Here is a 12,138-nt window from a genome sequence, read left to right on the forward strand (position 1 = left end):
TAAGACTTAACATTTTACGTGGCGATGTAATCTGTCGGTGCTTCACTTTCCATGTTTTTCAGCAACCTTGATATTGAAAATTCATTTGATCCCATCACCACTCGATAGATCTTTGGCAGGCGAGTTTGTTTGCAGGTACCAGCCCTTGCCGAAACCATGGATGTACTCCATGCCTAAATGTCCGAATACACAACAATGCCAGTGATGCAAGATTGGCGTTTTGAACTGGTTTTAAAGAAGCTAACGTATCCTCATATAGCAATGTGAAAGAAGGGTCAGCTTCAAAAAAACGTGCTTGAAGCCCAAAGCTTACATCACTGACACGGGTACCAGCAAACAAACGAACCTACCAGAGCTTGCCTGATCTCCCCCATGTGCTGACAACAAAATTCAGAGGAAGCAACTTGCAACAATGAAACAAGATTGATTGATTTTTTATTCAAGATTTGATGTGAAATGAACAAATCGTAGTGTTTTATAAAAGAAGAAATCCCTAGGGACCCGCATACACCGTTCGGTTTAAACATATTTTTTTGTTTATGATGGAATACGTGAAGAGTTGTGGAAATCAAATGTCATAATGCAATGCCAGAGTTTCCGAACTTGTCTTTATGACACTTTTTAGGAATGAGCGATTGTTTATATTAGTATCTACAACGAACAAGAAAAGCAATGGAAAAGGAAAAAAGATGAATTGTGGGGAAAAAGCAACGCAGTTTTTCCCTAAGGTCTCAATGGCAGCTCAATTAAAGTGAACAAGGAGTGTCAGTGTTGGATCGCTAAATCAGCTTGAGCTTGTTAAAATTAACTGATACACGCAGAAAATTAGAATCCAAGTAATCACTTGGTATAGCAAGCCTTATGTTACTTTGAGGTTAACTCCAAAATCGAATAGTGTTACTTCTGTCATTCAGAATATGGCACTTTTTATGCACGGTCATATAAATTAAGCTATATTAATCACATTGTTTGATCTTTTTAATTGCGCCTTTGAGCGCTTGAAACCTGAATAATGAAATTTACTGATCTAAAACTCAAATAAAAACTTGTTAACGCAGTATTATTGATAAATTCAAACAACTCGGCCGAATTAGCTCATTTTCTTCATTGAAAAATGACATTAAATTTAGAATTAGTGGATGAATTAGCCAAACTGGTATGTGCACATAAACCTCTCATTTGGGCCTGAAATGTGTTCTGTATTGAAATCCTATATTGTCCAAAAGGTTAAGGATGTGCTGAGTTAATCCCAAAACTCAAGAATAGCAATTTATTAACAAACTATCTTGGAAAAATGTGAGCGGCGATATTTTCGATTATTGAATATGTACCACATTTCATGTAAGTGACAATAGAACATAACTTGTACAAGAAGGAGTATTTGAATCTCAAGTTGAACCATCAAAATTTTTGCGACAAAAAAACGACAAAATGTACTACACACGGTAATCCATTGATTTGAGAAAATTGAGATGTGGGCCAATTTTTGCATGATCTGATCTCGCCAGTTTCTCTTTGGATGGACGACTGGCAAGCGCCCTTGTTTACGAAGTATGTTCAGCCGGAAATCCCAATGACGAGCACGAAACGAATCGGGGAATGCTGTTGATGTGAACTCAGAGAGCCACCCTGGATGGATATCATCCAGGGGTGTCCGTGAATGCTGCCAATTAATGAAGAGAATGGAATGGCAGTATTATGATTACTATTCAACACTGCGCTCGAAGAACCGGCTCCGGTCAATAACAAGATTGGATGGAAGGCCACACTCCGCCGAGATTTGATTGTAGGTCCTCGTGATTATTATAATCATCACGACGCGCATGTTCGACTCACTCGATATTCGAGCTTTCAGCTTGTCGACAGAAGGGAAAAGGGTCGGAAACCTCAAAAGATCCGTTTGCCTCCGAGTGCATTAAAACCCTCTCATTACCTAAGATTACTTGAAGAAAAAGTTTTTTAATGGTAGAGAGCCGTCCGGAATATGGTTGCCGGCCCCCTGTTTTGGGTTTTTAATGGAGCATTCTTGAGGGCGTGATACACGCAGGGATGAGGATATGACTCGGAATGTTTGGAAGAAATAACTTCATTAGCGAGATAAGGCAGGCAGCTTCATTCATGACTCTACCCAGAGAGACAGGTGTCTTAGGTGTCTTGGAAGCACGCGGGACCTGTATTCCATAAAGATTCTAAAGATACTCTTCCTCTTAACTTCACGCTCATCTTGAAAGGTGTTCAAAAAAGGCAAAGGCATCCATTGTCGTTCAAGGAAATTTCTATGTACGAGCCCCAAAGATCCCCAGTTTCAGCCTTACTGTCGGTTAGGTAGCCAGAGCCAAGTCCCCTAGGAAAATCTGGCTTTGTATTCTCCAGATCTGGGACATCTCAGTACTCCTATCCCACATCTAAACATGGGTGTTCCGTCCAAGTCGACATCTTCATTTTACATCTTCATTTTCAAAGGAAGTATATGGCTAGACGGTTTAAAAGCGGACCTGTTCATTCTGTGTTTGATGAGCAAAAAATCTCTGGAGATGTGTTGATGGACCCTTTTGGGGAGAACCCATTGTTGTTCAGGGTTGGGCCAGAAGACGTCTTTTTGAAGAAATTGAGGTGAACAAATTCGCCAGATGTATTAAGGGAGCTGAGGAATAGTTTATTATCATATTGGCCATATCGGCTTGGATCAAATCTTTAGAGTTTTTGCATGGTATGGAAACAGAGAATGGCTTAGCTCGATCAAATAATCGGGGGCGATTGAACTCTTCGAAAAGGCTCGTCATCAAATGTGGAAACAGATTGTTCATATCTTAACGTTGACCTTCCATGGCTCCATTCCGATTACTAATAATGATAATGATAAAGCAACAATGGCAAAGAGTCACATTACTCTTGAAAAAGACCGCTTGGGATTGCGTTGGCAATATAAGCCATGTAATGGGCCATGATGCATTTACAGTCCGTACGTAGCTCAAATGGTCATTACGAGCATCAAGGGAAAGGTAAATAAAGCGGAATGGCGAATGCACTACGATTACTCCATTCCCCAGGTTCGTAATGCCTCTTGCAGATGATTTCGTGCATTCCCCATTTTCTTGCGCTCCTATTCCGTTCCTGATGGATCGTCCCACTTCCTTGGAACATTTCCGAAATTAGTTGTACTGTTGCAATGCGTAAGTACGTCGTCGTACACATCGTCAGCTTAGTGGACTTCCAGGCGTGAACTACATTCCTAGCTAGACCCTCACTTTGGCCCAAATGTGGGCCAAATTTGTGCCGTACTTGCGTGAAGAGATGGAGCGATGTGTCTTCAAATTCAGACAAAGGACGCAGGGTTGCCAAGGCATGGCTCAGGTGTGTTCAAAAAGGTGGAGGAGTAGGATCTTTCCACCCTCAAGACGTCAAGATCGGCCTAATTAGTATTTCGACATTGCTCAGCTTGTCTTGGAATTGGCAAGGTAATAGTGGTGCTTTTAGTGTTCGCAGATAGATTATTATATTTGAAGGTTTGAGGGGACGGGACATCGTTCAGATTTATTTGAAGATTAGCGAAAAAAAAACCATGATAGCCGTTGCAACTTGGCTTAATGGACTACTCGGACTACTTGGTTACTGTATTTGTCTGGATAGTTGGCTTAAGGCATGAAGTGGTGGTAGTTATGATCGAGGTGCGAATAAAGAACTCAAAGAAGGGGTACATAATACATCAACATGTTGGTACAATTTACTGAAGTTGAAAAAAAAACCCGATTGCTTTTGGTTGGATTTTGACTTCGAATGAATTGAATGGGCGATTTTGGATTGGTTCAAGATTGACCTGAGGATGCATAAGATCAGAATTCTTAACGAATCCAACCAAGGATCAACTGGATTAACACACCAAATGTGGAGCATCCTAATGTCTTTGGGATTTATAAATGGACCGTAAATGTAATTTGTCCGCCTTGGCCGTACAGCAGAAGATTACTTGAAGAAAAAGTTTTTTAATGGTAGAGAGCCGTCCGGAATATGGTTGCCGGCCCCCTGTTTTGGGTTTTTAATGGAGCATTCTTGAGNTAACGAATCCAACCAAGGATCAACTGGATTAACACACCAAATGTGGAGCATCCTAATGTCTTTGGGATTTATAAATGGACCGTAAATGTAATTTGCTAGTTCCAATGATGACTAGGGTGATCGATTAGCATCTAGACTATTAAGGGCACTTCCATTCTTCACAATGCATTTAGATTTAAAGGGAGTTGAGTTTTTTCAACTTGTTTGAATGACATGACATGAGGTAATGGAGTGTTGATTCCCGTCGTTTTCTCGATGATTAATGATGAATCCCAAATGGCGTCTCACAAGGGCGATATGCATCGCCTTTTCTCATTCCTCCCATTCCCATTTGAGATAGATGCATGAATGATTTGCCAAAAAAAGGTGCCGTGAAATTGAGGCATCACTGAGGTCACACAAGATCTTGGCACCAAGTGTGACAATTTTCACTGAACAAGCTGTCAAATGCAACAAAAAGGTCAACTTTGGCACCTAAACAACTACAAATGACTTTCACTTTCCAGTGACAAGTCGAAAACGATCAACTATGTAAATATTACAGCATTTACATGAGACCAATGGAAAGGTCGCTTCTGGTACTCCGGATTGTATGAAGGTGTCAACGAGTTCTCCAACATTTCTCTCAACCTCGAATCGTGCAAGGTCATTAAACGCCGTTCATCAAATGAGCATCTGTCTTGAGGAACCAACCATTCTTGAGTTGACACGTCTTGACGATCAAGTTCCATTAAATATGACACTTGACGAGTGAGCTTCTAAATTCACCCGATTTGTCAAAGTTTCCTTTGTTCCAGGCCCAGCAGCTTCCTCGCGGGCATCAATCAACAGGATCTTGCCTCAAGATTCAGGCGATGACCTCAAAACCTTAACCTTATTAGCGTGTCACATCGGTCGTTTTTGTCCATATTCCAATGATTCCCTCTGTCATTTAGGGAGCAAGAAACATGATCGCCTCAAGTCGTAAATCTTGCACAAAGCCACATCACATGGTTTTGTCAATTAGGCCTCGAGTTCATGTCTAGTCATAACGGTAATTTTTGCATGGCTCGATTCATCTTGAGGACTCCCTGCGTTTGGCTATCTTTGTGGCCAATGGTTGGCTGGTTGGTATTTAACTCCGAACTTGCCAAGTTTGGTCTTGGAATAATTAATAAATGTCCGGTCATTGCCAGTGCAAAGCCAACAAACGCTCGTGCCTTTGAAATGCCTCACTAATCCTGGAAGTCGCACTGTACATACCATACTTATTGTACGTACATGTATCTACAGTGTACATACATATGGTGAGAACAATGTGTGCTCAAGACCGAGACCGCTTCATGAGGCAAAATATTCAACTTGCGAACAAGAATGGCTATTTTTCCTGGGTCGATATTTGTGACGTTGTGAAGGTAAGATCCGCCCTTGTTTGTCACTCAAGGTAAATGGTGTTTCGTGGAGTTCTTTCTATTTTGTCCATGGCCAATCTAAAGAAGAAAGTTGCACTTTCCGTGGAGGGTTTTGAGGGTGCAAGACTCCAAAGATTCAATAGGCCATTTCAGAGAGTCGAGAGTGTTGAAAAAATCCTGCTTCGGCGTTGCTGCCTGGCAAACCCAATCTTATCGACATCAAGCATCGCTTCCAAAGAGGTTGTTGCGCGCCTTCAATAACTCTTTTTTTTCATCCCTTTAACTCATTTGAGGGGAAAACTCGGCGATGAAAAGTCAAAAACACTTTTGCGAGTGTTTTTTTCCCGAATCATTCCTCCACAGGCTGTCCGTTTTAGGTTGTCAAGTTTATGGGGGTGGAATGAATTATTGTGAGAAGTTACATATTGAGACATCAGCCACCAATCCCAGCAAATCTTCACGGCTCAAGAGGAACTGTCACTTTGAAGCACCACACTTTAGCCCGAATTTGCATTGTTTGCATAGGAACAGCGTTTCTCATAGCAGAGGTTGGGACTCGCCACTTTTCGTACCCCATGGCCAAAACAGCTTCACAGGCAAGATGTTTTCCAATGTACGAGTAATCATTCCTCGAAGATCCATACAAAGAGCCTAAGGTGTGGTTGGGATGCCCTCAATAATAATGTTGAGTTGTTGTTCGAAAGACACTCTCTCAGAGAATTTGACAAAGTATGCGTGGGAGGGAGTGACGAGTCACGAGACGGACGGGATTACTGCATAGCTTATAGCTTGGCCAAGCTGGTGTTCACCACCACGATTCATTATGGATGTACTGAATGTGGTAGAGGAGTCGTTGGCAATGAGTTCGCTCAGCTCAAGCATAACGAAATGGGGCAAAATTTCTGGCAAATCTTCCTTGACAAAAGGATTTGCGATGTCACGAGAATCCCGAGAGTAGATTGAAACACCGCGTGAGAGGAGGAGTATCTTTTGTCCCATTCCTTGAGGTGCTGAGAGCCCCATTATCCCTTGACAAATACAATCCATGAGAATGCGAAAAACCATGCCTGCCATGCAAATATGGGCCACAACGAGCACCTTGTTAAACAAGGGTGAGAAAAACACTCGGTCCACTAAGAGCTCTTCAACGATGATCATACAACATCAATGCCAAATTTCATCCTGGAGTTCTTCAAGAAGTGCCATTAAATATATACTCTCAGGAGCTGGCTTTGGCAAAAAAAATCGAGGAGAAGGTCAATTGTATATGCATTCAGATATGGGCACTACAATAAATACATTTCAAAATAGGTCTCGATCACAAGTGTGTCCGTGTCAGAAATATGATTATGACGAATATATCCTTGAAAACGAGCCGATAAGATCGAATCTCGAGGGCTCATCCTTCGCATTGGACCTTAGGAGGACTGAATACGAATCAGAAACTAAATTCTAATGGACCGGGACTGGCAATTAAAACCGCCTTCCTGTCTGCTGAGTGGCACCAAGATCAAATTGCTTTGATAGCACTGCTTCAGAATCGCCAAGTCTTCCTGATGTCCAGAAATATAAGTTATTGCCCAATTTCTGTCCAGCTGCACTGCCATCTCCAATTCGTCGGGGTCAGCACGCAAAAATTCGCTCGTTGTCACGTCAGTGAAGTCCGAGGCGTTGAAAGATTTATGAACTGCTCGCAGAGCATTCGATCACAAGTCCGAGATAACAAAGTTGGGGTAGTTTGATTCTCTTGGCGGCTGTGATCCTGGCAGTATTCATGAGTGTTCATCGGCATGGGATTATTTCAATAACGATTATCTTGTCTGTGAGTGATGTCTTTTCACAGATGGAATTGGCTCTCTAAACATTTTCAAGATGCTGAAAGGGGTTGGGGGGCTGGCCATAGTTGATCACAGAACCAAATTAACGGTTATTTCAAGGAATGTATAAATCATTGCCATGATTTCAAGGCCCTTAAAATTGTAAAGAAGAGGACACACGGACAAGAATCCGGGCATGTAAAGGCACTCAATCGTAATTGGAGTACCGGCGAGTATGAACGAAATTACTGGGGTGGGGCAAAAAGTTCAGTTACAAATCATTTTTAGATAGTAAGGCATCAATAAGGACCACGTCATCCAAAGACAAACGTTCATTTGTGAGGCGGAATGCTGAGGCTACATTATCGAAAGAACGAAAGAGACAAGTCAGAGCAGAGGCACATTACAATCTCACCCAAATTGGCGTTAAGATTCGAGAAGCGGAGAATATTTCCAATCCCCGCCCTTCTTAATGCGGGAAAAGGTTCCGATGAAAACGTGCCAAGATCTAACTCTATTCTCGGGTGTTAATCATCCAACTTATGACAAATTTATGCATTAGGTTCTGCCATCTTTTCGCGAACCCATTCTGACTTCCCCAAGTAAGAAACGTGCATTTCCTTGAGACCTTGAATTTCTTTACCATTAAGAGGGGCCAATCTCCTTTTGCATTCTGAGAGATCATGGACCTTTGCTCTTGTCAGTAAATAAAGATGGAGTGTAAAGCGCTGTAATTATCCACGCAAAGGGGATTCCCCCTCATTTGCAGTTTGACCTCTGAAAAGACCACAAATGTACCCTCAAAGGGCCATTTATCCTCGACAGAGACTCAGCCAGGCCTAGCTTAATTGCACAAAAAGCGAACTTTGGACGTTGAAACATTGAAAGAAAATGTTGTTTTAGCGTATATGAGTTCGATTTGAAACGGTTGTTAAATGTTGACCCACTAAGCATTTGAGCATAAAGCAAGCAAGGCCTAGAGAGAGCGATGCGAGCTAGCCTGACGGACTTGTTTTAAGAGCGAATGGGTGACAGCTGACCGGCTCATAGGGTATGGTTTCTAATTGTAGAGGCGCTGCTTTCAATCGGTTGCAGGTGCACTGTTCTAGTTGCCGATTCAGCTAGAGTAAAAAAAACAAAACACTCCAAACTCGATTTTTACTCTTACAAACATGTTTCTTTTTCTATGATTTAAGCTTTGGATTAGAGCGGGAAATTCAAGCAACACCAGATGAGCGATCCGAAGGAACTGCTTGAATGGTTTGGCAAAGGATTTAATGGTGAGTTAATTACACCCTTAAGAGAAAAGTGGATAATTGGGGTAGAGTCCAGCTTTTGGTTGCATTAGAGGGGGAGGAAGACTTCTCAGCCAAAGGCTTCCCATCGTCATAAAGTTTCCTTCTGCAATTTTCCTGCGAACTCAATTTATGTTCTACTCTAACTCCCAGGAGTCCTTTGAATTTCTTGAATGATAGAATGAAATGTGATCAAATACGCTCTCTCCAAAGAAAAGTTCTCTACTCATAAGAACCTCATAAGATTTTGAACAGGACTGATAATCTATTGGGATTAGCACCGTGCGATACTGTGATCATGATGCCGGCGGATCATAACTCTGAATCATACCCTCATCTTTTTCACATTCCTTTGACAGCCAAAGCATGAGATTGAAAGTAAGAGAAATCAACTCTTAGGCACGGACCCAAAAATGCGGGGGAAAGGGATATTTCAAAGAAAAGGGGGGCAGAATGTGTATTTATGTCAGTGTTAATGGATTTTATGCAAATCATCTGAGAGCCTGTGAAAGTGAAGCTCTGGCTGAGACTTTCTGCTTGAATAACCTTCCCGATGTTTTGCTGCCGCTGTTCAAGAGTCAAGCGAATCATTAACCCCAAAATCTTTTTTTCTTGGATGCTCCAATTTATTGTTTGACTACAGGAACCCCACCACATCCTGAAAAACAATCACCATTCCACGGTTCACACTATCATCAGCTGCTCTTCGTAATGATGATCTAATCAGCGTGGAATATTTCACTCCATCTATTCCTCCCGAAACACACAATCTTCTCCGAAAATCTTGATGTACAGTAAGCCAGGATCTTGGACAATCCTAGAATTTCTGCGGTTTGAGGAATTCTCTCTAAGATCATGTTCACACCCACCGAAACAGTGAATCAATGGTGATGTATGGCACGTCGTCGTTGATAAATGACCCTCCAAATCAAGCCACATTTCATCAGGTTCGAATCGATTGGAAACCTCCACGAGCCAAGATTTCTCAAATCCGATTTCTCTCTCTCTCTCTCTCTCTCTCTCTCTTTCTCTCTCTGTCTACCTTGGTTCCTACACAATGTACTACATGTACATGTGTACATATTACTGAGTTCACTCCCAACAAAGCGAGTGTGACGGCACATTAGTCGAAGCCGGGATTGTGAATATATGTGACATGTTCAAGGTTAGTAACTCTGCAATGCTCGTGGGGTGTGAAACACAATTGTTTAGGGTGTTTTTCCTCAACTGCTCGAGGATTCATACGATCGAGTCAGGCGCCATAATATCCCCCATTTCTCTCTCTGAAAATACTCCTCCTCATGTTGTTGTTATCTAAAGCAGAATTTGGGGAAAAAAATCCAATCAATTCTTGTCAGGATTCAATGTAATGAAGAGGGAAAAGATGAACCCTGATGATGTTTCAAGGGAGGGAAGGAAGGAAGAATACCTGGCAACCAACTCCGACAACGCAAATCAATTAGGCTGTATCAAGCGGCATTTTCTCTAAAGGAACGGCGAAAATATTTGCCTTACGTACTCCAATTCTTCATAGTCTTGGTGGCAGCACATATGGCCTTCTGGATGGGCTTTATCTGCAACACTATGCACGACGAACGAACATTAGCGGCTTGAGAATCCGGATCTTTGAACATTGTCGCCCTTGTCGTCGTCATCAACTTCATCCTGTTCTCCCCAAGACTCAGTCAATGCCTTCACAACATGAAGGTAAACGGCCATAAATCAAGGTGAGACCTCTTGAAATGGAAGCAATTTGTCTTGTGCTTCTTGCTCGTTCTTACCTGTTCTGGTTGAGTTGAGAAAGGCGTTTCTCGGTGTCCCGGAGCTGGGCATCCGAATTCCGGACTTGACAGCGGGTCAAAAGCAATTCTTCTTGCGTTTCACACATCTCATGTTTGGTAACTTCCACTTGAACTTGGGCCTCCTCCAACTCGAGACTGAAATGCGAGAACACAGACAAGATCAGGGTAAACGGAGAGGAAATCAATATCGCAAGAGTCAACATCTCAAGCCATGACAATTGGTATAGACAGTACTCTACGTACTGGAGATGGTGAGAGACGCCGCTGTTCACAGAAATCAATATCAACTCTTTGTTAGATGAAGAATATCTTTGCAATGGAGTCAAATCTACGTTTACATCAGTTGTGCATGGCAAAGCGAAAAACGTACGATTTCACTGGAAAAAAACGAGTTCCAGAAGTAGAGGGCCGTAGGAAGAAAATTTATGTCAGAGAACAACATCTACTTGATGTACAGTTGAATCAAGTTATCCATTTTGACCAGCTGAACAAATAAGGCAAGTTAATTGGTCCCCCAAATGCATGCTTTGGAACTAACATTTAGAATAACATTTCAATCTTTCATGATATGAACATTGGCACATCAATAATACCGAATTGCTCCATAGTTGAAGTAGTTTTCTTTTCCTAAAATCATTACTGTTAGACTCCGTGTGTGATAACAATGTCATCAAAAAACGCTAATAAAATCAGTTAATGCTACCCAACTGGTAAAGGGCCATGGGGAGTTAAAGAGCAAAAAAAAGAGAAAAAGCATCCATTTAAGTTTTGGATTCGGGCCAAATTACCATCATTAATACAACCGCCCATGGTACGGAACAAAAAGTTCAAAGTGTGGTGCATGAGCTCACTCAAGAAATGGCAGCTAATTGTGCGTGGGTGTACTTTCCCCATTGGTTGCATTGAGCTTTGGTGTTCATTGGCATTCACAAGTGCTTCGATCGAAGAGCACCCGAATTCGTGACAATCACCGAGACTCTTTGAACTTGAGTTTCAAAGGGTTCGACTCATACACCTTTGTAAAGTCAACTCTTAACCAAAAGCCAAACGGTTGAGAATCCCTATTGAACAAGCCTGTTTTGAAGTCTAGGAAAATAAAAGAAGTTCAACGCTTCATTTGATCTTTTGAAGTGACCTCGCCAAAGAATGGTTGTTTAGACTGGGTTCTAGACAGGACGGTTTGGGATGGTTCTTACATACAAGCAGGCCTAGCTAGAGAAGTTGAATGTGATTATAGATCAGGGTTCCTTGCAATCAGACCCATGGATGGCAAAGGCAGAAGAAAAGAAGGAAAAAAGATGCGAAGATCCAGGCACAGGGTACACATTCATATGCCTTATGGAATAAGATCATTGGACAAATTGATGGCTTGTCAGATATGCCGGAGTCAGAGATGAATCACAAATCGTTATTCTCGGATTTGAGCCCGAGCGATGGCTTGTGGCATAAATAAGGCCCATCCGCGATGCTTTGAATAGATTCCATGAATACCCCTGATTATGCCTGGTTGCTTGGTTGGTTGGTTGGTTGGTTGCTTGAGTCTTTGCCATTCGGTTAAGAACATAATTCTCACTTTTTGACTACAACAATCAAGACAGAATCTATTACGGTCTCATTCATGCGCGTCTTGATGCTATTAATAATGACATATTGGATGGGCTACACCTTGTAATTAAAGGAACTCCAGCCATTCCAAACTGTCATGATGGTCGTGGACAGATCATCCTTGCCTTTTCAGGCATTGCGGAAGAGACGCATTGTCAATGCTGAGAAGACT

The 12,138-nt window shown here is 42.0% G+C and overlaps 1 protein-coding gene across 1 annotated transcript in view; it reads right to left on the reverse strand.

Moving 5' to 3' along the window:
* The window catches only part of LOC131886986 (uncharacterized), a 34,076-nt gene that overhangs the window by 12,611 nt on the left and 9,327 nt on the right, over positions 1-12,138 (reverse strand). The window contains exon 3 of the mRNA XM_059235469.1: positions 10,341-10,496. Coding sequence (XP_059091452.1) covers positions 10,341-10,496 — 156 coding nt within the window. The remainder of the gene's footprint in view (positions 1-10,340; positions 10,497-12,138) is intronic.

This window comes from Tigriopus californicus, chromosome 9 (genome assembly GCF_007210705.1).
Source record: "Tigriopus californicus strain San Diego chromosome 9, Tcal_SD_v2.1, whole genome shotgun sequence".
Lineage (NCBI taxonomy): Eukaryota > Metazoa > Arthropoda > Copepoda > Harpacticoida > Harpacticidae > Tigriopus > Tigriopus californicus.